The sequence below is a fragment of the Protomyctophum parallelum genome (genome assembly GCF_964188405.1).
Source record: "Protomyctophum parallelum genome assembly, chromosome: 19".
Classification (NCBI taxonomy): Eukaryota; Metazoa; Chordata; class Actinopteri; order Myctophiformes; family Myctophidae; genus Protomyctophum; species Protomyctophum parallelum.
This window is the reverse complement of record NC_139717.1, coordinates 31,192,210-31,219,728: the sequence shown is the minus strand read 5'-3', so window position 1 is coordinate 31,219,728 and position 27,519 is coordinate 31,192,210. Positions and strand designations below refer to the sequence as shown.

General features: G+C 41.3%; 2 protein-coding genes across 2 annotated transcripts in view; one reads left to right on the top strand and one right to left on the bottom strand.

Moving 5' to 3' along the window:
* The window catches only part of srsf5b (serine and arginine rich splicing factor 5b), a 327,173-nt gene that overhangs the window by 243,702 nt on the left and 55,952 nt on the right, over window positions 1–27,519 (top strand). The window lies entirely within an intron of this gene.
* gpr176 (G protein-coupled receptor 176) lies at window positions 8,832–18,821 on the bottom strand (the record flags this gene model as incomplete). The annotated part of the gene is made up of 3 exons (XM_083790562.1): window positions 8,832–10,074; window positions 11,777–12,029; window positions 18,623–18,821. 3 exons carry the CDS (start codon window positions 18,819–18,821, stop codon window positions 8,832–8,834), a joined length of 1,695 nt encoding a protein of 564 aa, XP_083646688.1.

Below are 27,519 nucleotides of genomic sequence, written 5' to 3'. Positions count from 1 at the left end.
AATTACTTTTGATAATTACACTCACACTAATATATATATTTTGGCCTTTGATAATAGCAGATCATCTTTTATGGTCATCAATGTATTAGGATAATTTTGAGACTTATACATTTGCACATACGTGAAAAATGGAATGACATTCCTCTGCATTTAGGAAGAGGAAGAACATCCAGTTTGTAGAGACTTACTTTATTTTAAGGCAACAAATTGCAACGTTTCGATCGACTAGGTCTTCATCAGGCAAATATTACAATGACAGAAAAAAGAGCAAATATATACAAAAATCATTCCTCTGCATTTACCCATCCTAGCTATAACAAGGGAAGAGACACTCAAACACTGGGGCCGGCCGGGGAGGGTGAACGGGAACCTGTTGTTTCCCAGACGGCCTCTACCCATTCCCCTTGTAGGAGATTGTTTTTTGTGCTTGAAGGGGGCTGAAATAGAATTGCTAGCTCCTGCTGTGGTGTACACCATCATAAACGAGCAAGACTGTTGCACACCTTCAAGGTGACAGCTGGGTAAAAGAAGCCCAAGATCAAATGTTTTTTTCAAATGTAAAAAAGTTTTTTGGGGGGCATTTTCAAGCTTTTTAGTTAGAGAGGAAATGGCAGGACAGAGAGATGGGGAAGGATGGGTCGCAAAGGCCCAGGTCGGCTGAGCAAGGTCTGAGCCTTAAAGGGACATTTCACCACTGGAAGTAACTGCAGTCACTCAAATGTTAAATAATGAAGCCTATGTGTTTGACTAGGGTTTGAATGAATTCTTGGGCCTCATTCACACGTACCAAACACTAATCAAGCAAATATTTGGTTGTTTTTTGTTTTTTTTTGGGCCACCACAATGCTTTTCCAATGGGAGTCACATGGTTTGACCAAACATTTTTGATTGATGAGGGGGAGGGGCAGAACACCACCAGCAATCAGCAATCAAACACAAATGTTTGATCAAACCATGTGACTCCCATTGGAAAAGCATTGTGGTGGCCCAAAAAAACCGAGGTGTGACAAGTGAGACCACATTTTCATTCATGACAAACCCCAGGAAAGTGTTTCTTGTGTCCTAAACATAATTAAAATATGATCTGGTTGCAAAAGGGGTGAAGTGGCCCTTTAACGGTATGCATTCCCCCTGGTAAGCCACTAGGATACGTGAAAAAAGAATGGGAAACATGACATTTCGGTCCAAAGATCTTGATACGGTTATCTACTATCTACTATTAAGATGTAGGACTTTGTTTCCCATTACAACTCCAGCGGTCATCCTTACTCCTGACGGAGAAACACCATCATTCCCCATCCTTGCTGGCATTCTCCAAGGCGACACACTTGCCTGTTTCTATTTATTATTGTTGTTGATTATGTTCTCCGTATGTCAGTTGATACTATCAATGGTAAGGGCTACCAACTACACCCTAGGCGAAGCTCTCGTCATCCTGCTAAATACCTAACCGACACTGACTTTGCTGATGACATCGCGCTGATCAGTCAATCATTGGAATACACTCAGGCTCTCCTGACTTCAGTCTCTTGAACAGGCCTCTAACTGTGTTGGTCTTTATCTCAATGAGACGAAAGCTGAATACGTAAATATATGCAAATCAGGTTGATGACTACAAGTATTTGGGTTCATATATATCTTCTTCCCAAAAGGACTTTCAAACTAGGAAGGGTATGGCCTGCAATGACATGCATAAGATCTGGTCATCCCAGCTTAGTAAGATGTTAAAAGTAAAAATGTTTAGGACGACCGTTGAGCCGATTCTACTCTATGGCTCCGAGACATGGACACTTTCAAAGAAACAAGAGTAACGGTTGGATAGCACTCACACCCGCCTTCTAATGAGAGCGCAAAATCTGTCTTGGAAGACTAATCTAATATATGGCAATCTTCCCCGTGTTTCTTCACTAGTCCAATTCAGAAGAACACAGTTTGCCGAGTCCTACCTCAAAGCAGACCAGAGGTAGAAAACTGTCGTTCCCTGATGTCATCGCTAGGGACACATGCATCAGTAAGCGGGAACTGGGGATGGTAATGAAGGACCGGGAAGTCTGGCGTGTCGAAAAATGATGACAACTCCTTTTTCCCTTTGAGGTTGTGCAATGTGCATGCAGGAGTTTTTCTTGTATACACCATCATCTCATCACCCCAAGCCCAAGACCTACAGTAGGCTATACTGTCATTATGCATAGAACTGGCTTCAAACGTCTGTTGCCTGGCAACCACACAAAATAAATATGCCCCTCCCCCCCACCCCCCTTAACAGTAGGAGTAGCAACAGAAAATACAGGCTGTTAAAAAGTAATTCATCAACATACCTGACTGTAGATGTTCATCCAGTATCTGTTCAGCATCTATTCATGATCCTGATAAGTGGAGTTGTTGCTAATGAGGAGTCGACGTGGTGCTGATAACAACACCTTTGATTGCTGCTAGATTTATTCAGTTCTACTGTATGTAGGTGAGAGGAATGGTACATTCTTATCTTTTCTCTGAGTCTCTTACCGTACAGCTTTTAATTAATCATCAGGTCACAGGAGAAAAGGAGGCACTGGAGAAGCTCAGACCGTTTAAGCCCTTATTTTATTATCAGGGTGAAAAGTAAAAAAGCGACAACGTTTCGATGTTTCATATACATCTTCGTCGAAACGTTGTCGCTTTTTTGAGTGGTGCAACTAACCACTCCTACAACCAGCAATGTCCGTGTCCGCCTATGTGTATCTGAGCACGAGTATATGACTATTAGTACCAGTAGGGGCGCTGTGCCAGAAACAGAGAGAGAGATAGTGCTGCTCTGTTGCCTGCTAATGAGAGAGAGAGAGAGAGAGAGAGAGAGAGAGAGAGAGAGAGAGGAGGAGGAGGAGGAGGAGGAGGAGGAGGAGGAGGAGGAGGAGGAGGAGGAGGAGGGGACGGGGGGAGGGGAGTTGCACCACTCAGTTCACATGGGTGTGATTTTTTACTTTGCACCCTGATAATAAAATAAGGGCTTAAACTGTCTGAGCTGCTAAAGTGCCTCCTTTTCTGTCATTTATTGAAGATTGTATGTTATACTTTAGTGTCAGGAGAGATCGCAGACGTGATGCACGCCTATGATGCTGTCTGGAGTGCAATTATGGACCAAGAGCTTCCATTTGAATGGAACATAAATACTGTCTTCCATTCCTTGTCCAAAGTGGAAGTTGTGTTCCAGATGTTCCTTGAATACTGAGATGTTCCTTGAATACTGAGAATAACAGTGACATCTGTGATCACAACAATGACGCCAGGAATAATACTCTTTGACGACAATGGCTGCTGAGATTAAAAATAAACCAAAGCCAATAACAAATAAAGACATTGTTCCCTTGTTTCTATGCCTCAAAAGCTCCTCATGTGCTCCCTCTAACACCTTCTTTAGGAGTTTTACCCAAAAAAGATTGAACCATACTTTTGCAGTCTGGGCTGATGGCAATTTGTCACAACCTTTCTTTTACAAGACTGAGCTCTTAACTGTTTACAATGGCAAAGGGTCTCTCCTTGTTTAAAACATACAACAAAATCATGGTTACAAGTTCTGAAAGTCTTACAGAACTTTAAAGATTACAGGCTAATTTATACATTGCTTATCATATTGCATAACAGAAGTGGTGTATTTTCAACTGAAAGAGTGTCACTACAATTGCATGTTTGAAATTCAGCCACAGTGCATTTCTGAGACTCAATTAAGACAGCTGCAAGCCAGGCTCTGATCGCTCATTTATAGACTTTCACCTCTGCAACAATGGCATCACTCACGGCAACAACCATGGCAACAAAACAAAGAAATAAATAGAAAGAAACTGAAGCAACTAAGCAACATTTCAAGCTCAAGCGCTTTGGGCTCTCCAAAGACCACCAGACTCTCATGTTGACTCCAATACGGTTCTTGTTTGTTCCCTGCATCATTAATTAATTTACATTATTACATTATACTGCCAGTAGGCTACAATTAGCCTACTCTATTGAAGAATGCCACCTCTCTAACAAGTTTGTAAATGAAACTCCGGTGTCAACCAACCATTAAGAACAGTGAAGTGATAATTTAATGTGCAAAGCAGTCTCCTTTCCTGTCCCTGCATGGGCTACCATAGTAGAACATAGAAAGAGCATAATATTGCTTTCAGTGATCAAATTTCAAAGAAATATAGTCTACCTAGTCCACACTTCTACAGATTTTTGCAGGCCCGACATTATGTGAGCTAGAGCTCACATAATGTCGGGCCTGCAAAAATACTACTACCTGGCTTCCCTAATACGGTAAGCCTAATGCTAACCCTATTGATGAATTTCTGTCTTTTGACCCAACGATTAAGGGCGCCAATTCAATATTATATCATATCATTTCAAATCCGAGGCCAGCGCCTTTAGATAAGATAAAGGCAGACTGTGAACATGATCTGGGGCTCACACTGTCTGATGTGTGGGATTCTATTTTTTCTTCTATACACAAGTCCTCTCTTTGTGCACGACATTGCTTAGTGCAGTTTAAAATAGTCCATAGAGCTCATATGTCTAAGGCTAAACTGGCTAGTATTTATCCTGACGTAACTCCTACCTGTGACAAGTGCAAGAGCGGTGATGAAACTTTGATCCATCAGTATTGGATGTGTCCGAAATTACAACCATTTTGGGGGAATGTGTTCAATACTCCAACATTCTACATCAAAATCTAGTCCCTTAGTGACTCTCCTTGGCACTGCTGGAAGGGATGACCTTCCTCTAATACGCGTAGAGTGTCGTATGGTTGACTTTGCCTTGTTGCTCGCTAGGCGTGCCATTCTGCTCAAATGGAAGGATGCTGCCCCGCCCATGCTCCGTCAGTGGCTTCGTGATATAATGTCCTGTGTCGAGTTGGAGATGTTAAGGTTTTCAATTGCCGGCTCTGAGAAAAGGTTTTACAAGACCTGGGGTCCTTTTATGGCATTCTACCACAACACACAAACTGCATAGTGTGCCGTGCCTATGCCTCGGCCAACGCCAAACCACAACAGAAACTAAATCCACTCTGCTATGAAAAATCTGCTTTATATTATTATCCTTTTATTTATTTTTATAATTGTGTATGCATGTATTTTTGTGTATATGTGTATATAGATTTATTTTTATTTATTTATTTTATTTCCTCCAGACAGTTTTTCCGACTGTCCTTGGGATTGTGGGTGGGGGGAGGGTGGGATAGGGGATTGAGTTTTATTTTTATATTTTATATGTCTGTTTAATACTTGCCCCTGGGCTACTGTTACAAAAACCAGAATAAAAAGAATATTGCTTTCGGGCAGAACCCTCTATTATCTCCAAATGTATCTCCTTTTTTCCACCCATAAAATAATGCCCTCCTTCGTCATACAACAGTACCATACAAAAGTAGCAAAAATAGCAAAAAAGATTTCCACTAACACCGGCGATAAGATGAAGAGATATTTCACTTTTTGAGTGGTGCAGCCACTCCATTACGGAGCTTTCTTTCTTTGGCTGACCCATGCCACAGAATGCATCACAGCAAGTCACCCACAACTGTAAGATGTGTATGTATACAGTACAATCATACCCTTGCCGTAGAGGCCTTGTATGCCTGGCACTTTTATTTTTATATTTTGTGTACTGTTGGACTATCAACCATAGTCCCATGTACTGTACACAGTACATGTACTGTAAGAAATCAACCATAGTCCCAGCATGTACTGTAAGCCAACACTTTGATTCCCCCATGGCATTTCAGGCTTAACCGTCGATCAATGATGGCTAGTGTGTGCTGGCTGAAATACTCTAGAGAATTGCTCTTTGAGGTAGAAATGTCAGGATCAACTATCTTCTTCCCACCTTTGAATAATAGAGCTAGATTTTTTTTCCATTCAGGCATGAGTGCACAATGTTGGCTGATAATGGTTTGTGGAGAGAAGTAGTAGTAGCTTCTGTTTCCTTGTGGACAAAGCAGGGGATTGTGGGTATAGGGTTGATGGCTTGACAAATATTTGAGGTGTGACCTGGCTGTGTTTACTTCAGCCAAAGCATTGGTCTGGGCCTGTTGCTATCATCACAACATACATCGCGTGCAATGGCCATAATACAGTATCAGAATCAGTTGAGATAGAACTGTCCTTTTGAACTGAACATGACAAAGGATTATAAACGGAGACAATTCAGAATTGAGGCTTGCACATTTAAATTAATGGATAAATGATTTGTATAGCACATTTACAGTATTATATGTCCTTACTCATTTGTTCCGGTTTATAAACTGTACATGCTAAATGACCCATTGATTTTCTGCGTGCAATCAATAGCATGGATTAACTTCACAGGAGATCCCCAACCAGGAAGAAAGCAGTACTTCCTTATAGGCAAAGAAAGAGAAAGAGAGAGAGAGAGAAATAAAAGGTTGATGGTTATATAACAGATAAGTGGAAAACTGCTTCCCTGGTGTTGCTGGAGTTATTGTATTGGCAGTACGTCATGAAGAGACGAGTTGATCGGGTTCAGGTTTCAGCAGCCAGCATTGGCTGGGATTTGCATTGGTGAATTTCTCTGTCTCTCTACCTCCCTCTACCATACATCTCTCTGTCTCTCTAGCTTTCTCTCTCTCTCACTGATCAAGTGTCATGTCACACACAACAGAAACGTTGTTGACATCAGGGATCTCACGCATGCACGCACGCCTGCCCGCACACACGCCGCACGCACGCACACGCACGCACACACACACACACACACACACACACACACACACACACACACACACACACACACACACACACACACACACACACACACCTTCACTTTTATTACACTTACCCGCCATGTGTGTGTTTGTGTGTAATCTCAGATTTCAATTTATCAAATTCAAGTACAAATGACAAAAACACATCTAGTACAGAACATGTATACACATCCATTTACAAATATGAAATATGCTTTATAATGAAGTTAAAATACAGCTATCAGAAAATAAAATCCATATAGGGTCAGTGAATGAACAGTGTAGGGTGGGTGATGGCTTACTTAAGGAGTCACACCTGGCCTAGCCTCAGAGACCACAGGTGTTAATTGGACAAACAAATTGGACTCAGAGGTAGGTGTGACCTAGCCTGCGATCCATACTATTTTCTGGTTTCTGATCCGGTCAGGAGCAGAAATAAGTTACCTTAAGTTATGTTGTAATCACTGGTTGTCCAGGTGACCGGAAACCAACGGCCAAAACCAAGGGTGCCGACATCACCCAAAATAATTCCCCGCGATCAAGGACATCATAACTTTAGGACCTACCCAATAAATGCAGCATAGTTTACCCTTGATGCGGCATAGTTTAGTTTATAGGAATAATGTGATTGGTATATCCATCTTTTATTTCAACTTGTAGCGCCCAACAAGACTAAACTAGTGATTAAATGGGGATTGGGTAAACCAAAACAAAGTGTTGCCAAAAAAATGGAAACAGCTAACCGCTAGCCTTTTATAGGCATGGCGTAGACCACTCACCTGTGGTGAGTCCACAGGTGTGACACCCAGAACCGTTGAATGAGAGAGTCTACAGCCATTATCAGGATTCAGTGTTTGGAATGATACAGACTACAGTAGTGTTTGAAACTATTGATTGCCAAATGGCAGGCATTCTATAGCTTCTTCTTGCTCTTGTTGTTATCTCTAAGCACAAACAAATTCCAAATCAACTGTATCGGTTTGGGGAATTTACGTATAATGAATATGATAAATATTCTTCATGCTAAATACGAGGGTATGGCAAATGGCCCACCTTTGGGTTACTTGCTCCTGCGCCATCTGTGAGCCTAGTAAGTCTATGGAAGTGTCCAATTTGTTTGACTCAGGCTCAAGTGTGACTGCTTAAATCAATCCTCACCTAAACTACAAAATTATACAAAATGTGTACATTTGCAGACCATCAGTATCATAATCTATTCAGTGAATATTCATAATAATTAAACAGTGAGGATGAGGATTCATAATAGCCTTCATTCATTTAATCTTGTGGAAATTTGTCAAGCTTCAGGGCATCTCTCTGGACTATTGGATTTGTACAACATAGTAACCACAAGAACTGTAGCGTCCCTATGCTGGGCATGTGAACAATGAGAAAGAATAGCTCATCTACAAACTTACAACGTGTCACATTGCGAGTTGCAACGCAGTGTGATCTTGTAGATCATCTATTTTTGGTGAAGTGATACAGTATACTGTAGTGTAGAGGGGGAAAAAGAGGGCCCCGAGTATATACCCCTGGGGCACCCCTGTCAACTGAAGTGGTTAAAGTGAATAAGTGATGTTAGCTCGCTAATCAAATAGCACAAGTATTAACGTTTGTAAAAGGTATACCTTGTGAATTTACTGTACATTTGGGGTGGAGTAGCTTTCATGCCTCTGTCTCAAAATGTGTACTGCCACAGCCTGTTTTGCTTTGAAGGTCACAAGACGAGTCTCTCAGGGAACTGAATACAATTCCTCCCACAGAGAAACTAATATAATTTGATGTCCACTCTATCAAGAAACTACTTTCAAGCAAATGCTTGCGGTAGGGCAGAAAACTGTATACAAAATAAATAAACAGCAAATTTCTGAGATTTATTTGAACTCTTACGTGTGTAAACCTGAACCTCACTAATTGGTACTTTAATTCTGAGAGTGTAAACATTGACCATTAGTGTTAATTTAACCCTGAAGGTACATGGACCCTTAGGATTTGTCTGTACCAGTGAAAATGAGCACAGTTTGTTTTGTTTAGAAAATAAAAGAGTCCGAGCCTCTTGCTAAACACCAATGACTGGTGTGGCACTGTGCCCAGTGTTCCAGGGGTTCTGTTTTCAGAGGTCCACAGTGGGGATGGTGCTGACCTTGTTGTTCCTGCTGATGCGGCGCTCCGGCCGAGGCCGGGTCTGCTTTGTCTGGATCAGTTCCTCTGGGGTGTTGCCCAGTGGCGGCAGCAGCCTCTTCTTACTGTTCCTGGTCTCAGGGAGCCACTGAGGCGGCAGCTCAAACGGACCAAACCCCAACTGTGTGGCGTCCTCAGCATCCGTCGGCGTAGCTGGGGCAACTTGTGACGAGGAGGTATAAGCACAGGCGTGGGCCGGAGAGATCCTGGGCGCCGTGGGCAGAGGGGGAACGACCTCCTTGGTCATCACCAGCATGTCCTTGGTCATTACCCCCGCCCCCTGCTCAGGGTCCTTCTTCTGGATCCCCTCGGCTCGGAGACTGCCGAGTCGGGACTCGCCCTGGTTGTCCTCCATGGATTGAGCGCATGCTCCTGAACGCAGAGATGGGACCCCGTTCTCCGCCTCCTCCTCCTCTTCAGAGGGCCTGAAGATCTGCTGCTGGCCAATGTTGAACATTTCCAGGAGCTGACTTCCAGATCGGCCCGCCATCTCCAGGCCGCCTGACCCCGCCCCCCCGCCCTCCCCCGACAGGGACGCCAAGCGCCCCGTGTTGACCACGTTGCGGCGGCTGTAGCGTCTGTGGACCCTGGCCAGCAGGTCCATTAAGCTGCGGCGTGCAGATCGGTTGACGGTCAGAAACAGTAGCGGATTGGTAAGCAACGACATCTTGGGCAGCCAGACGGCTGTGAGGTACAGTGACAGGGGCAGCTCCTCGCCCTCCACCAGGACAGTGCGGTAGACCACCAGGGCCCCGTAGGGGGCACTGCAGGCGGAGAAGGCCAGCACCATGGCCAGCAACGTGGCGTGAAGCTCGGCCTCCCGCTGCGATACGTAGGGGATGGAGATGCTGCTCTGTGGCGTCCTCAGCGCGGCAATGATGACCTTCTTCTTCTGGCTGGCACTGAGCGCTCTGCGAATCAGCACCATGAAGACGAAGACCAGGGCGAGAGGAAGGATCACCGTTGTGACGTTGTAGACCAGCACGTACACCAGGTGGCCGAGGGACTGGGCGTGGGCGTCCGAGCAGGACGAGGTGGCGTACACGTCGGTGACATTGGTCACGGCGAACACGGGCACACTGACCACCACTGCATGGACCCAAATGTAGATGACCAGGTCTCGGGATCTTGCGTCCGAGATCTTCCTCTCTAGCGGGTACAGCACAGAGTAGTATCTAGATACAAGCGACGGGGGGAAAAAACAAAGCATTATAACAGTGTGACCAGTAGAACCATGGACATACGCTAACTAGAAAGGTGCGCTCCTCTGAGCACAGATCTCCACTAGTCTGGGTTGCGTACCCAGGGCTGTGTCAGTCGTGAGGTGCCAGCCATCAGGACACGAGGAAGCTGCGGGGGAATTGTAATATGATTGTGGCACCCCCTATGGTCAGAAGTGAAATTGTTCAATTCTACATTGTGACCTGGTCATGTAAATGGTTTATTAGAAGGATTTGTTGAATATAATAATATTGTGTTTAGTCATGGCATTCTGCAATCAGTTCTTTCAAAAGAACAATGTTCTGAGGAAAAAAACAACTACTAGAATCAAGGACAGGTGTTTTCGATGAATCTATCATGGTTAAAATGGAGTGTGTGTGTGTGTGTGTGTGTGTGTGTGTGTGTGTGTGTGTGTGTGTGTGTGTGTGTGTGTGTGTGTGTGTGTGTGTGTGTGTGTGTGTGTGTGTGTCTGTCTGCGTGTGTGTCTGTCTGCGTGCGTGCGTGCGTGCCAGAGGGTTCTGTGTGCTTCTGGCTATAGCTCTGAACACTCAAGTCTTGGAACATATCCTCCCAGCATGTGCTCTATCGATCTCCTGCAATATTAACTCCACAGGAGGTAGATGAATGAAGCAAAAAATACTTTGTCTGCTTTTTGTACAAAAACAGGTTCGAAGAGCTCTTGTTTGTTGCTGGTCCTACTGTGTAGCATCAATTTTCTTTTCTTTTGTACTTCGGAGTCTGAGGTTTGACTAAATGAATTGCTCCTGCAGACTTGGTCAGGCAATATTTTGATTAATTGGGGGCTGCATGTGCATTAGTCTGACATCCCGTTAGTCCGACTACGTGCCCGTTTAAGGCTGCCTTATACTTGAATACTTTTGTACTTTATGCAAGTACATTTTTAATACAGAACTTGTACTTGTAACAGACTATTTCTACAAAAGCGTATTGACACAAACATGTGAGTATACTTCTTCCATCACTGCTAATGGGGCAGAGAAAACCGTCGAGTTCCCCACTAGCAGCCTGCTTCACCATTTAAAATGTCTAGCTCCAAACCAAACCCTATACCATTGTAGTGAACACAAAGTTAAATGTTTCCAAGCCAGTTGCAGTGATCATGGTTGATTGTTTTCTTCCCTGGCTTTTATTAAAGGCCCAAACTGTGATACAGGCAAAAAACGAATCAAACGGGTTGTACAAAATAGCAGTGGAGAGTGCTTTATTGTGTGTAGAGTGTATAGTGACACATTTGAACTTTATTACTGTATGCTGTATTTGGGGGCTGTAATAGGTCTGTTGATGTTCATAAACACTGGAGTAAAACAAAAACATATTTTACAAATCAAACACTTTAAGAACGTGAATAAGCTCAAAATTAGTGCTAAACAATGGTGGATTCTTTCTTTCTTCACCTATGAAGAGTATACAACAAAACAACCAGAACTCAACTCTTGAGAGGAGCCTTGACATTTAAACACATTATTTTCCCCAATCTAATTTTGATATCCATAAGGTTCTCAAAGTGGGGTCCAGGGAGCCTCAGGGTTCCTTGACGGGATTCTTAAGGTACCCAATTGGGGGGTGGTTTGAGAACCACTGCCATGAGGCATTGGAGCTTTTATTATTCTCTGTGGTTAAAGAAGATGAACTGACCTGTCGAGCGCGATAGCGGCGAAGCTGAGCACGGTGACGGAGCAGAAGAGCTTGTGGAGGAACTTGATGGCCTTGCAGAGGAACAGCGTGTGCAGCCACCAGCAGCAGCGTGGACTGGCACCCAATGCCACGTCGAAGGGCACGCATGCCAGGCTGGCGCAGAGTCCAGAGCATGCCAGGTTCTTGATGAAGCGGCTGGTCACCGTTTTAAACACACTGGTACAACAGGTGCACCACAGCACCGTAGCATTGCCTATAGGGAGCGAGAGACACCGGGTGTTTTACAAAATTGTCTATTTATTTATTGGATACATTTTCAATTGAGGTTGTATCAATTTTTTGGCCAGAAGAAAAACTGTGACTGGAAAAGAATGAGGCATGTAGGAAATATGGCAACTTTCTAACGGTTTGTCAGGTCAGGTGCAACTTTTTTTTGGTCAAATCTGTTTTTATTGAACAGATTATATATTGTTACAAACATTATGATATGAAATAAAATAATATATTTTAGGCCAGGTGCAACTTTACAAAGAAATAATCTGTATAATCAATAATCAATAATGTAAATTAACAGCTACAGTATGAGTACAGAATGGTAGATTGTGTATCAAAATCACTTAATTCCTATACTGTACTTGGTCATATCTGCCAATACCGATTCTGACCGATTCCGATGTTATACAGAGGACCACAATGGAAACAAGCCTATGCCCTAGGGGGCTGGGCCCAAAGCCTGTTAAGTATTCAATCAATCAATAAATAGCCTATACTCTTTTCCAAGTGTCTGTTAGTGTTTTCACAACTGAATGACTACTGAATGAGATGAGTACACAAATTAAATGTAGAAAAAGGATTGTACATCCTATTTGATTTGGCTTTTGTTCTAGACTAGAGGTACTAGAAGCTTTCGATTTATATTGAACTCAATGGTGGATTTTTACATTTTTCATTTTTATTTTGGCTGGTGAAAACGATTAAATAATCAGGATTTATTTATTTTTTATGGCCGATATGACCAATTCCGATTATGCTACCGGCATTATATCGTGCATGCCTAAGTACCATGCATAATAAATGGTATGCGTGTGCCATCTAACTGAATGGCTAAAAACTACTTTCTGGCCTTGACAGCCCATGAATCCAAACGTCCTATTTGATTGCATTAGACGACATTAAACGACGTTAAACTCACTTAATTGCCACTCACTTTGCCACTCGATTTGCCACTCACTTTATGCATACGCATACCCTCTATTACTATTTTTCAACTACTACTTCCATCAACAACCTTCCATACAGACACACATCACATTGATTCAAACCATTGTGCAGCATTGTACAGTTGAATAGAGCATTCACCATGCAGGCCTCTCAATCAGACACAGCATGTGAGGCCACACAGCAATCAAACAGGCTATCAGCAAACAGGTTTTGCATTATGTTGTGATATACAACATGATATGTGTATGAGTGCCTATGCTGTGTACTTGTACGTGAATATACAAATGTACAGGATATGTATTGTGTGTACTGCCATGAACTGTAACAGACTGACTTTCTAGTTAGCCACTGAAGCCATCTCAGAGAGCAAGGTCATGCTTGCTGCTAGCCGTTGTTATTGTTAGTGGCACGTCATGAGGACACGAGGATCCAGAGCTTACTATATATGATTCTGTATGTGTATAATAAATTGTGAACCTTTGGCGAGATACTGTCTCTGAGTGTCCCGTTATTATCGTTCTCCCGGGCCCGTCGATCGCCGCCGTAACCACAGGAATAATTCAGTTGGATTATCACACACCACCCAGCCTGCACACACACTACCGGTCTGCCAGAACCGGACGAGGGTCCTTACCAAGAGATTACAACACATTATACTGTAAGTCATGAAAAAATAGGCCAATAGGCAGCATGACCTATATGAGGACTGGACAACATTATGAACAAAGTAATTCAGGGAAAAACCATAAGGCCAATTTGAAAAATATAGCTACACGAATTGACTTCCTTGGCCTACTGGCAGGATTGCACCACAAGTTATTTACAAGATTAGCTACAGACAGCCTGACACACACAAACACACACACACACACGCACGCACGCATGCATGCACATAAAAACATAATTTCTGGACCCAAACTTTGGCTTGGAGTATCCACAATTGTGGACTAACCTTGGGTATTGTACGTGTTCCTAAATGTATTCAATCCAATATAGTCCGGGCTGATAAAGCAGGCATCCGTGCTGTCTTTTGTCACTTGTATTGATTGATTGATTGATTGAAGAATTTATTAACAGATTGGAGAATTACAGTACATTTCAAGCACAACTTTATGCCACCTTTTAACCACCTTTATGTTTCAACTTCTTCTAACCTGGGAGTTGAGGAGCACCATGGCACCTTTTATCACCTGAAAAATGTCAGTCCAGCAATAGCTATACGCGATAACACCCACCAAATCTAAAGAAGTAAGTCTTTCACCTTAAGATTCAAGTATCACATAAAGATTATTATAAACTTGTCATATCACAAATGGCACCAGCAACGAGTGTTATCTACCTTACTGGAAGCTTTAAAATTAAATTATGCCTCCAATTGTTTAAATAATGCATGTTACGTAGACAGCACTAGAATTGCATTTTATGTAGTCATAGCACTTTATAGTATATATGCATAGTATAGTATAGTATAGTATAGTATAGTATAGTATAGTATAGTTTATATGTATAGTTTCATTATAGATATTCCACTGTTACATTCTTAGCTTACATATGTTTCATGATAACTACTTTTATGTATGTGATGTATGGCCATGCTTTTGTTCTTGCTTAATGTAAATCGCTCTGGAGTCTGGATTAAGAGTGTCTGCTAAATGCCTAAACTGTACATTGTAAATTGTAATACCACATTGTGTTGGATGAGTGAAACATAACACCTTCTTATTAGCAGCTGTAGAGGAATATATTTTCTTTAACACTTTCTCACAGAGCTTCACAAAATGCTGTAGTGTACTTCGCTCAAATGATTGCTCCTGGTTCTCTTTATTTATTTTAATTTCCACCTTTTCCATTCTGTATCTACTGCACTGAAGTATGCTACCCAAGCATTGCAAGCACTGCAAGGATAGGTATGTGACAAATAAAACTGTGAACCTTTTTAAGATTTAAAAAAACAAGAAAAAAAAAACATTACCTGCATAATTTGCAGCTGAGCCATTTTCTGCTTTACAAGAGTGAACACTCGAAAGGCACTAATAACAAAATTACTATCCATTTTAATTCACTCATAAAGAACATCTCTGGTGAAGGGCAATTTCAGTATAATGAGAACCCTATACCAATCAACCCAAATAGTAATTTCATTCAAGGTATCTCAAAAGTGTCTACCAGTCTACTAAGAACTACATCAAACATCAACAGTGAATACTCTTTGAATGAGTCAAGAGCTGTCTTTAAAAAGGACTTCTGAAAAATCCTGAACATCATCCTTTTACCTTAAAGGGGCACTTCACCCATTTTCAACCTTATCTTCATATAATTGATCCTTACTAATTGTAACGGACCCCGAGAAGGCTGAACTTTATTTTGAAGGGTATGGCCGGAAGCGGAAGCCAGCTCCTTCCGGCTGTTATCAGAGAGGGCTATTTAAATCCATCTTAGTATGTGCAGGGAGAGGAATTGTTTGGCATGGACGGACGGCATGGGGAATCGCATGACAAACTAGTCATGTTTGGTGCGATCCAAACATGAGTCTGATAGTCTGATGGACATGTAACTTTCAGACTATCACAAGAACGGACCTTGAGAGAGACGAACGGTTCATATCTCAATGATTTAGCGCCTAGCTGGAAGGGGGAAAAGGGTATTTAGTTTGGATGTCTACTCTGTACTGTTGTTTGTCTGTACTGTTGTTGACTTCCCTAGATGTTTATTATAAATGTTATATTGAGTTTTATGGTCTTGATCTATTGTGTAATGTGTTATGGTGGGCTGGTGGTTTATGATTCTGGATGCTTTGTGTAGATTATTAGAAATGTAGGCTGTGTATATATGGGAAATGTGCAATGCCAATGCATAAATCTGATTTACTTTTATATATGTGACGTTATTGATGCAATGTTTATTGATCTTTGATGTATGTATTAAATGTTTTTCTTTCAGTTTCAGTAAAATTCATCAGTCGATCTCCAACTCCTTATTGCCAGCTGGGTCCGCTACACTAATGCTTATTATAAGATGGTACCATTTCCATCTACTCACTCTGTGTCTCATTGGTGGGCTGTGGACCACAGTTGACATAATCGATGGAGATTCCAAGCTAATAGAAATTACAGACTCATGCTATATTAGAAGCAATTGTTCTTTCATTAATATAGGCCTACATAATATATGAAGATCACGACACTGACCTCGTCAAACCCTGGATAGCCATAATATGATGATTCAGTCTTCTCTATATTATAGAGAAGACTGAATCATCTCCTAGATCTGCATACAGTATATGGAGCCGGCCAGCAACTCTACATCTGACCTCAAACCCTTAAGCTAAATTCCAATACCCCAAATCTCGGCCACTCGCTCACTCCCACTCGGTCACTCGGGGTCATTCCAGCGTGACCCGGAAATGGTTAACGTTCCATTTGTTAAAGTGCTCCATAGAGGAGGAGAGTGGAGGAGCCGAGTGGGCTCTCCGAGACCGCATAGAGCGAGTGTACATCAGGTGCAGGCTCGGTGGGGTATTTTGTCTCCTCGCAGCGGATTTCCGCATCACGTGTATTTGTTTTTTTCCTTCTCCAGTGACATAAGTCCGCCTCCTCCACATGTGGCACAAAAACACTGCTTGAAACCCGATAGTCGCTGACCCAACGGCCAACACACACATGCACACACTGATCAACTGTTTGTTGAAGAGACACATTTTCGCTGAATGAATAGAGCTTCAGAATGATAAAGTAGCCTATCTAGCCTACATATGTGAAAGTGAAAGGACCACAACAAGCCACTGGCTTTATTGCGTTGTGTGATATAAGCTATAATAAAAGTAGGATATATAAATTAGGCCGGCTATATTGTGCGCACCTCAAAAGCTATAGTTAATTTATCTCTGTGCATGCCTGAATGACAGACTGCTATAATGGGTGACAAAATTTTATTTATTTATATGTGGACTGAATATGTAAGTCAGAGAGACTATACCTAATTCCTGTTATAGTGTCCGTTATTTGCAAAGACCGCGGAGGAGGACTGACTGTCGGAGGAGGGGGGGGATGGTGATTTATACGTGTGCGCATCCTGGCGCTTATTCACTATTTCAGGAATAAATAGCCTTGCCTTGCACATGTTACCAATACATACACATTGGCCTCGGACTCTCGGTTACATGCACAAAATTATGAATTGTCTATTCTGTAGACTGTACGGCTGTTCGGAGTTCCAGTGATCCAGCTGTGTGACACTGTATTGTTCCACCACTTTTGCTTTGGCAATGTTAACGTATGTTTTCCCATGCCAATAAAGCCCTTTGACTTGAATTGAATTGATACACGTCATTAGTGATCGCGGAATGTGCCGTCGCTTTGAAATGACAGCGTAGTGCAATCCGATTCTAGAGTAAAATTCGACCACCACTCTGTCCTCGCATCGAATCCTCTCCTCCTCCTCTCCTCCTCGCTGGGGGCGGAGCCGAGGAGCGAGTGGAGGACGCGAGGAGAGTGAGCGAGTGTGAAAGTTGCGGTATTGGAATTTAGCTTTAGAGATAGGCTACCTGTCCATTCGAACTCTAAACGGGCCCGCCCAAAAGTTATTAGTACAGCCGCACCCGGCAGCTAGCGAAAACTAGTGTTATCAACAGGCCCGAAAATGAATGCCCGGCCCTACCTGGGCTGGGCCCTCATCAAACCCTGTACACTCAAGCCACCCTTAGATCTCCATATATGGAGCTGACCTGTTCTGACATTCCATATGTTGATCTGACCTCACTCAAGACTCGCTCCATATATGGCCACTTTGGCCAAATAATAATAATAATAATAATAATAATAATATAGACACAAATGGTATCCTGCTTAATATTAATGAGGACCAATTATATAGAGATTGAAAATGGGTGAGGTGCTCTTTTAAGGCCACCCCTTAAGATCACTCTTTATTCCTTGGTCTAATATAGACTCATATACAGCTCAACCACTGGCCATAATAAAATATCATTAACAACAACCGATATTCATTTGTTGAGATTGGTGATGGGAGCAGATTATGTAAACTAAAGGAAAGTGGGCACTTTGGGGCAGTAAATGCACCTGTCTGGGACTGGGAGACCCAGAAAGGGGCTGCTTCAGTAATTTCATTAGTGTAATGTTTACTTGAAGGTAAGGTTCTTCTAACCTTTCTTCTTTTAGTTGTTTTCTCACCACATTATTTATTTCTATCATATATAGGCCTGGTTTATATATTAAAAGTGCATTTCTGTTCATGACAGACCAGGGGCCATCATGGCCAAGCCAAACTGTGAATATAGGCCTATTTATGTCAAATAAATAATTGATTCGGTCTTAAGTGAGTTAACAATTAATTTGACATTTTCACCAGAAGTTTCCCCGAAGAGGAATTAGGCAACTGAAGGTGCCTGGTCTGCCAAATGAGTGCCACGTAGGCATAGGCCTACTACATATTCTCACAAGATTCTACTGTATTTTTGGGGAGAACTCAAAACAGTAAATGCATAATGCCCCAAATTGGGTGCAGGTGCACCATCAATCAAGTGAAATGAGACCCCCGGGGGGCTGGGCCTGGTCGGATGTGATGTGAGGTGAGTGCATGTGTAGTGTGTATGTGTACTACTCTCACCAATGAGCGATCCTATGAGGATGAAAACTTGTATGGTGGTGGTGAAGTCCCTGTAGGCTTGATGTTCGATGAGTCGCTGTTGGTGATCCAATCGAGTCACCTCGTTAGTTGGGCTGGAAGAGTTGAGGAGGTTGGCCGGAGTGAAATTCGCTGCACCATCTCCGACCGTCGGAGTCGGAGGCCAGCTCCCAATATCCATGTTCGTTCACAAGACTGTTAGATGTGTATTAGCCAGCCTATGTTTTAGAAACATGGCATGGCGTGAATAAGAGCCTGCACTGCAACAGCACATCCCCCAACTGCGCTCGGAAGTGCGCTGCCCAAGGAGGTGATGCTGGTGCCTTTTCCTTTCCTCCCCAAAACATAACTCATGTCAACAAATGTATATGTGTGTCAGGTGGTCTATCTGAGAAACGAATGAAGAAACGAATACTCCATACTCCAAAAATAATATAACATATACCGGTACATTAAAACAGGTTGAAAAAAGAGAAACTAAAAATACCACAGTTTAAGCTTAGTGCCTATCTTATTTCCATCTGCGGATTTTCTTTTCCAGATTTTTTATTATGCTCAGTCTCAGGTCAGGGCAGCATCCGTGCGCAGCGGGTGTATTGCAGACTGTCTCATATAGGCTACGATACGAATAGAGTGAGTGCATGCGATCGGTTGACCGTGGACGATGTTGAGGACCGGTGATGCTGTCCGCGAGTCTCGCAGTAAACGGAATAACGGATTATAGCCTATTGTCGCTCAACGTCGAATAAATCGGTGTGTCCTGTGTCCAGACGAGTTTACAAACCGCTGCTGCCAACCGCGCTGTCCATTTTATTGGTGGACTTGCTGGTGTTTGTTGAATACCGGTATTTCAATGCATGATGAGGTGCGACGTGCGAGACTGGAGAGACGGCTCCTCCTCTTATTAACAATCAATAATTCAGAATCTTGAATGACACTGGCTAGTGCCACAATTCATTTAAAATGTAATATAGCCTAGGAGCCTATACCAAACAAAGAGCAATCACCCAAGTGTCAATTCCGTAGTCAATTCCGTAGCGGTAAATCTTTGTAATTTTAGAGGCAAATCTTGTAACTGAAGACAAGTGTGTTATTTTTCACAGACCTTTGAGACATTCCTCTTGGGTTAGTTGAATTCTCTTTTGAAAATACCCAAACATGGCAGTGCATTCCATGGTCATGCCAAACAATTTAAGTGTAGCTACTGTGAAGTTGTTGTAGTGGATGTATATAACTATAGGCCTATTGATGCTCATCCAAATTTGATTGATTGATTGAAATATGTATTAACAGTTTGCAGAATTACAGTACATTTCAAGCACAAACTCAATACAAAGACTGTTAACTGTGAGTGGACGATCCAATTAAGAATTACACTTGTTTACAAGAGGGTCCACCTTGTTCAATTCATCAAAACATTTAGAGACGTATACAAATAGACACTTCTATAGTCAAAGAACAGAACAGGAATTCATCATTTAAAGGAGGTAAAAAGGGAAAAGAAACATATACAGTGAAGGGGAAAGGGGGTGGGTGGTGGGGGGTATTCAGATTTTACGGGGGCCAGTTTAGAATTGCAGCCGTCCGTAGGTTCCCTTTGAGAGCTGTTTTGAAGGAGTCAACGGATTTGCATGTCTTAATGACTGTTGGTAGGGTGTTCCACATTTTGGTGGCATAGGAGTGAAAATAATTTAGTCCCTTGTTTGTGCCGAATCTGGGTTGTACAATCATGGTTCGTTGCACTCCCTCATGGTGTTGTGGGTGTGGACTTCGTTAACATTAAAGGAGAATTCCATGCTAGAATGCTTTCTTATCTTTCTTACCTTTCTTTGTAGTTGTTACGTCCCCACCAAAGAGGTCCAGGTGTTTTTTTGTGCAAAAACTCCTTATTGGCTATTTTCCCTACCATAAGCCCTCAATGAATTGCATTGCATTGAATGGGAATTGAATGGGGCTATGGGGTGTTATGCTAATTAGCTTATTTCCATCGAAAGAAGTAGTAAAGTGTGCCGCTTGGGATATTATTTAGATTATGAAGAGAGGATATATACAAAGAAATTATAATTTTGAGCAATGGAAATAAGCGAATTAGCACAACACCCCATAGCCCCATTCAATTCCCATTCAATTCAATGCAATTCATTTAGGGCTTATGGTAGGGAAATAGCCAATAAGGAGCTTTTGCACAAAATAACACCTGGACCTCTTTGGTGGGGACGTAACAACTACAAAGAAAGGTAAGAAAGCCTTTTAGTATGGAATTCTCCTTTAAGTATCTAGACAGGTACATGGGTAAATTGGTGGTGTATCGAATGGCCAGTATGCTATCAACGGAAATTGACTGATCAATCAGTGACTGATCAGTCAGTCAGTCAGTTATAGTTACTGACAGATGCAACTCCTGTGCTTATAAACAGTGGAAGACCATGCAGTCTAGAAATTATGGTTAAAACAATAAGTAGCTAATGATTTTCATTCGAATCCGGTGTAAACACACATCATTTCAGCACGTTTCCCCCATGTGATAAATGCTTTAGCTAAATGGAGCGTAGCCTGCAGAGTTAGTTCAGGCAGTCATACCTGAGGGGGTTCATGCCGTGCTCAAAGGCGCATACTATACTCAAGGGGTTAACATGCTGCATTACTATGTGGGCGTATAAGTGTGTGCAAGTCCCTCACGTCATTCGCTGATGTGGCAGTCAGCTGACCAATTGGGCGGGCTACTTAAGTTAACCCGTCTGCATGCTCTTCCTGCCTTCCTCTTCCTCTTGGTTGTTATGTGATGTTTGCTCCCACCACCACCCCAGCACCACCGGTCGGCTCTGTTATTATCTATCTATCTCCCTGCTCTTAATGTTTTACGATGGTGTTTAATCGCGCCGAGCAGGGAGAAAATGCAGCAGAGCCGAACGCGAAGTCTAATATCGTATGCACACTTATGCAGTAGTATTCTCATTCTATAATAAATATTGGTTAAATCTATTCGTGAGTTGTCTGACTGAACTTACCTATAGCTTACATTGAAGTTTTTGACATACTTTACTGTACATAATACAAATCGTACCTTTTATATATATTTTTGTAAATGAATGCCCTAGGCCTATACTTCATCATACAAGTGTCGCACAAAAGTAATGAAATTAGCAGATCAGCTATTTTCACTATTTTAAATGTTTGTTTAAATAATAATTATTAGTATTAACCTAAAATGTCTACCGGTATGTTAAAATAAAGTAGGCCTTATGTACTGGCTGCTTCTTATCTTATAGTCCACTTGCCAGAATGTGAACCCTGCAGGCATGTTGAGTACACCAAAGTTTTATGTTAGAAATGTTGAGTATGGGTCCCCAGCATGTAGAATTTCTCTGGAAATTTTCATAATTGCCATAATATGTGACCATACCATTAATAACCTATAAGGGGAAAATCTAAATTTCATCATGCTTTAAGAAGCATGCATGTGACATGTCAAACTAGGAGGTTTTCATGATGCTGCATCCATTCCAAGCCTTAATTTTGCACAAAAATACTCCTTGGGCTATAGCCGTCATCACAACTGTGATGATGTCACATTTGGGCAAGTATGGCCCTTTGTTAGCCCAATGAGTGTTTTTTTTTTTTTTTTCCAAAACTAATGCTTGGATAGGAAAGTTCTATAGGTAATAATGGCATGGTTACATATTATGCCAATTATGAAAATGATTCAAAATATGCAAGTTATTTAGCATCCTGCAGTTTCTACATGCTGGGGACCCATACTCAACATTTGTAACATAAAACCTTGGTGTACTCAACATGTCCGGGTTCACAATGGGGCTCTATGGGCTGGCAAGTAGACTATTACACCCTTTCTCTCTTTGACCGAGCACGGAGCACCGCACAGTGACAGTGAGTGACAGGATATTGACCTGACAGCATGAGACTGTACTGCAGCCAGCAGGCTATCAAGCTCTGCATCTACTGTACAGAGACATGTATGCATGCACCTTATCTAGCATGGTAAATACAAAGAGATTCCTATATGTTTTGTCCACATTGAAAGAAGCTACAATCATCATGTTACATAACAGAATTGTGGATGGAAATCTTAATGCTGACTCAGAACTCTGGACCAAGCGAGAGCCTGATCTCATGGCTACTTAAATTAATTCACAAAATACCAGGAGATAAAATTGTCTCTCTGAAACCATAATGGGAAACCAAAATGTATTTATTCTACATTTATTTGTCATTATTGACACACTCACCTCAGCAATGCAGTCAGTACTCAGTAGTACATACAAGTTTTAATTGCTATAGCTGTGAAGGCAAGGGCTCAGGGCTTTCCCATTTTACCATTTTTACATGTTATTTGGCTATAGAAGTGTATATTTGTATGACTCTAAATGTTATGATGAATTGAACAAGGTGGACCCTCTTGTAAACAAGTGTAGTGCTTTATTGGGTCGTCCACTCACAGTTACGTTTTTTTTTGTATTGAGTTGTGCTTGAAATGTACTGTAATTCTGCAAACTGTTAATAAATACTTCAATCAATCAATCAATCAATCAATCAATCAATCAATCAAGCTCATATGATCAGATCAGAGCTATGGTACTGACAGGGGATAGGCTACTGCTTATGAATAATGTGTACTTACTGGTCAAGATTAAAATTGCCTTTAGCTTCACTACAGATACGGTATAGACAACATCAGTAAATCAAGTCATAAACATTCACAACTGAAAGATGTTGTGTTGTGTTGTGTTCTAATGCACTTATTGGCATCATGCTTGAACAGGGTTCACATTCACATATCCTTTTTCACCTCTCCTTTCAGAACCAACTGAGGCCATTATCATCTGCTTATTTATACAAACTGTTGAGTGAATTCTACCCTAGTAAAATCAACTGAGTAATATGGCGACAGCCACTACAAATGTGCTTTGTGTTGTGTTGTGTCATTCTTGAGGAGTCTATATCTATGCCATATGTGGAACGGGACTGATTATAGCTTCCCACTGGAGTGCAGCGCATTCTAGCCATGCATGTTATCATCATTGAAATTCTTTTCAATTCCCTCAGATCTCTACAAGTTTAGACGTCAGCAGCTCATTTGAATTCAAATTACTAAGTACTTATTAAAGCTGTTTGATAAACCACAGCTACACAATGTCTTCAACATGTAGGCCAAAAATACAACTTTGCATTCACTTGCATTAAATTGCATGAAGTCAGAAATATTAGGAAAGTTAATGGCCTTCAGTATCTTTTCCCTTGTTGTGTCTTCCTCCATTCCTTTTCCTTATTGGCTACTTTGAGACTACCACACCATAGTAACACCATTAACCAATGAATAGGACAAGGAAAGGCACAAAAGTTTACCCTGGGGTTTTACTTATTTTCTTTGTCAATAGTATATTTTAATTGACTACTTATTGAATATTCAAAACCGATACAACCCATGATACAGTCACGAGAAGAATTACACTTTCAATTTTGTTGATGATAATTCAATGATGATGATCATGATGATTCAAAAATGAATCTGTTGACAACATTACAGTAACACCAAAAGAAAGTGTATAGGCCTACTTCACTTTACATCCTTGCCAAACATCAACAGACTACTAGTCTATAAGATTATGAGAAAGAATCACACCTGTGTGAAGTGAGGGGCGCTAATATATTAAAGTCTAACTCATGTTGATTAGGTGATGTAATGGTGATGTAAAACAAACGGTGCCAACACAAACATTAAACACCATTAACAATAAAGAGACAATATGACGTAATGAGGTACATTATGACGTAAATTTTCCCTTCATTGTCAATGTGTTTACAAAACAAACATTGAACTAAAGACAAACATTAAACCTGTGTATAGGTCAAAAACAACAACATATGACACAAGACCCCTATAAGGCATGACTGAAACTTCATCCTTTCAACAGCCAAGGAATACCACAGACTTTTAGACTGAATATGTTAATTTGTTCAGAAAATAAGACCTTTTTGCAAGACTTCTTTCAGAAAAACGAGTGGCCCAGGAAATGAAAACCCAATGCATTCTCCCATAGGCATTTCTTATTTAATTTATTTAAAGACCTTTTAAGCGCCGTACGAAGCCAACTCTTGTCGTGACAAATCATGACAACACACACAATTTTTCGGGCCAAACAAAGAATTAGAAAGTAGAAAAAAACGGCAGGTTACAACACTTCTTTTGTTGTTTTTCTTCTTTGTAATTATTTGTTATTTGTTTGTTGCCTACAATAAACCACAAACAAAGGGGTGGGATTTTTTTTCTCTGATGAGAGGCTGTGTAATTCATTATTGTCATGGTTAGGTCATGTGTTATATTATTATTACTACTATTACTCTGGTGCACAATGTCAGTGTTGTGTCTCAAGTACCTATGAAAATATGTGTGGGGAAAAGGTTATGCAGGAAATGCACACATTTGTGCAATTGAGTGGAGTATCCACTAGAGGGCAATGTCAACACAAAGGTAAAAGGATAAAATGTTTATGCAAACACTGCAACATTTCATACATTTCAGTCCCAGTAAACCAACATAAACAATAATGAGAGGTGCAATGTTCAGAACAACAGCACAGCAACATTAAAATGAACGAAAAAATATATATATTTAAAGTAATTGGGCCTTAAGTATACTCCAAGAATTTGGCAATAGAGCTACAAGTCTTTATTTGTCAACAGGCTGGCTCTGGGTTCACTCACGCCTCCAGCCTGGCCTATACAAATCCACAATGCCAGTTAATGAACCCTTTCCTGGGTGAGAGACAAACAAAAAGGGCAAAAAAAGTACTGGGGGGCAGGAAGGGAGACAGGGCCGGCTGCAGGATGAAATGACTAGATGAAAATTGCTAGGGTGCACAGTTATTTTATTTCAACATACAACTATAGCGAACTGTACAAGTGCTTCTGCCTCCAGAGGGCGCTGTGGACTTTGTGGGGGCTTGGAGAAGTGTTTATCAACCTATTGCCACATGTTGATTGATTTAACAATGAATAGCTAAATGCTGAAATAAAATAACATTTACTGCTGTTAAATAGGCAGCATTTATGTAAGTGTGGTATCTGGGAACCAACACACGGGCATCGATCACGAGGACGCCCCACGCTAACATACGATGTACTCAAGAGCGATGCAGGAGTGCAAAGTACCAACGAACTGGCCGGATGCATGGAGAATCGGGATGACTGGAAACGACGATGGAGGGCTCGTCTGAGGACGACCTAGAGAGGTATAGCTATCTGCAAACTATTTATACAGTATTCAATCAATCAATCAATCAATCAATCAATCAATCAATTATCAATCAATCAATCAATCAAAAACCTGAGTTTGTCTGTTTCTACTGTAGCCACAGCAGCATTTATTGAAAGTGTAGCCTACAATCTGCATGCAAACTGTTATAAAGTGTTCAATCAATCAATAAAAATAAATTGTCTGAACTGCAGCCACAGCCAGGGGCCCGTTCCACGAAACTTGGATTAGAGATTAAGCCGGGCTTTAACACATATCCTGGCTTAATAATATATATCCTGGATCAGTGATTAACCGGTTTCATGAAAGCTGGTTGATCTTGCCAGATTAATTTAACCAGTTAACCTGGATATGTTGAGGCTTGATTCGGTTTCATGAAAGTGATGCTACATTAGTTACCATGGAAACTAATGCTTTTGATTTAGCCTGCTCCTAGACGAAATGAAAGCCTGGCTATCGAGGCTAGCCTGCTCCGGACCAGGCTAACAGCCAGGTTTAACCTAATCCTGATGTCTTTACTGTTCATTAAGCAGTCAAACTGATCACAAACCAATTATGTTTTCCAGATTTATTCAATTATTATGGGTTTATGTTGCCTTATTTGTATCGGTCTGCATTAAAGGACTAATTTAAGCACTATATAAAATCAAATAACCAAAATATATAGGCTGCACAACATCATGACAGCTTGTGAGCTTGTAGATCAGCTGCTTTTGGTGAATGTTCCCCATGAATAGGGTTGCTGTCGTGCACGGTTAAGAAGAATTATTATATTATATTATTATTATTTCTTTTGTAAAAGTGAAAACCACTAAATATTACCATTACTCATTGTTTTACAACATATTACCATTGTAACGTTTCACCCACTACTAGTCCTACATACTTACACCTAGAAACCCCATTCAAACCTATTTAGGTTCATCCTACGGTGAACATGTGTGCCTGAAAAGGAATCTTTGAAATGTTTCATAGTTTTAGAAATATAGTGCTTTCAAATTTGAGACATTTATAGGCAGATAGTGGCACTTCAAAAAATCACTTTCACCTAGAAACTCCATTCACACTTTGTAAAATTCAGCTTACTGTGGAGACACATGCTGGAACTTTTTACTTTGAAATGTTTTGTAGTTTCTGAGTTATTTAACTTAAACGCCCAATGCATTCTCAATGGCAATAGCACAAATTTTGGCATGCTACATGAACCCATGACCCTCACCAGTCTGGCCCCTGTCTGGACAACAACCCCCTTCCCCAAAGGTAGCTCCCTCAGAGGAGGGAGTTATGGCCAAATATCACAATGCGACAATATCATTATGCTTACAATATTAAGAATTCTGTTTTAAGTTAATAGTAGTGGTAAAAAAGTAAAATGTAAACTATATTTTTGGGGTAGTTAATCATTCAGTCTATCCACTATTGAGAGTATGACCTCTCTTTAATTACAGCAGCAGTATTTATTTTAGAAGCTTAAATCCTTGTATCAGTAAGTCTTGAATAGATTAGTAAAGATAAAGAGATATACAGAAGGGGGCTGTAATGCAACTATTAAGTATGCAAACTGCCTTAATACCCCATGAAGAAGAAGGATCAGTAAATCTGTGTT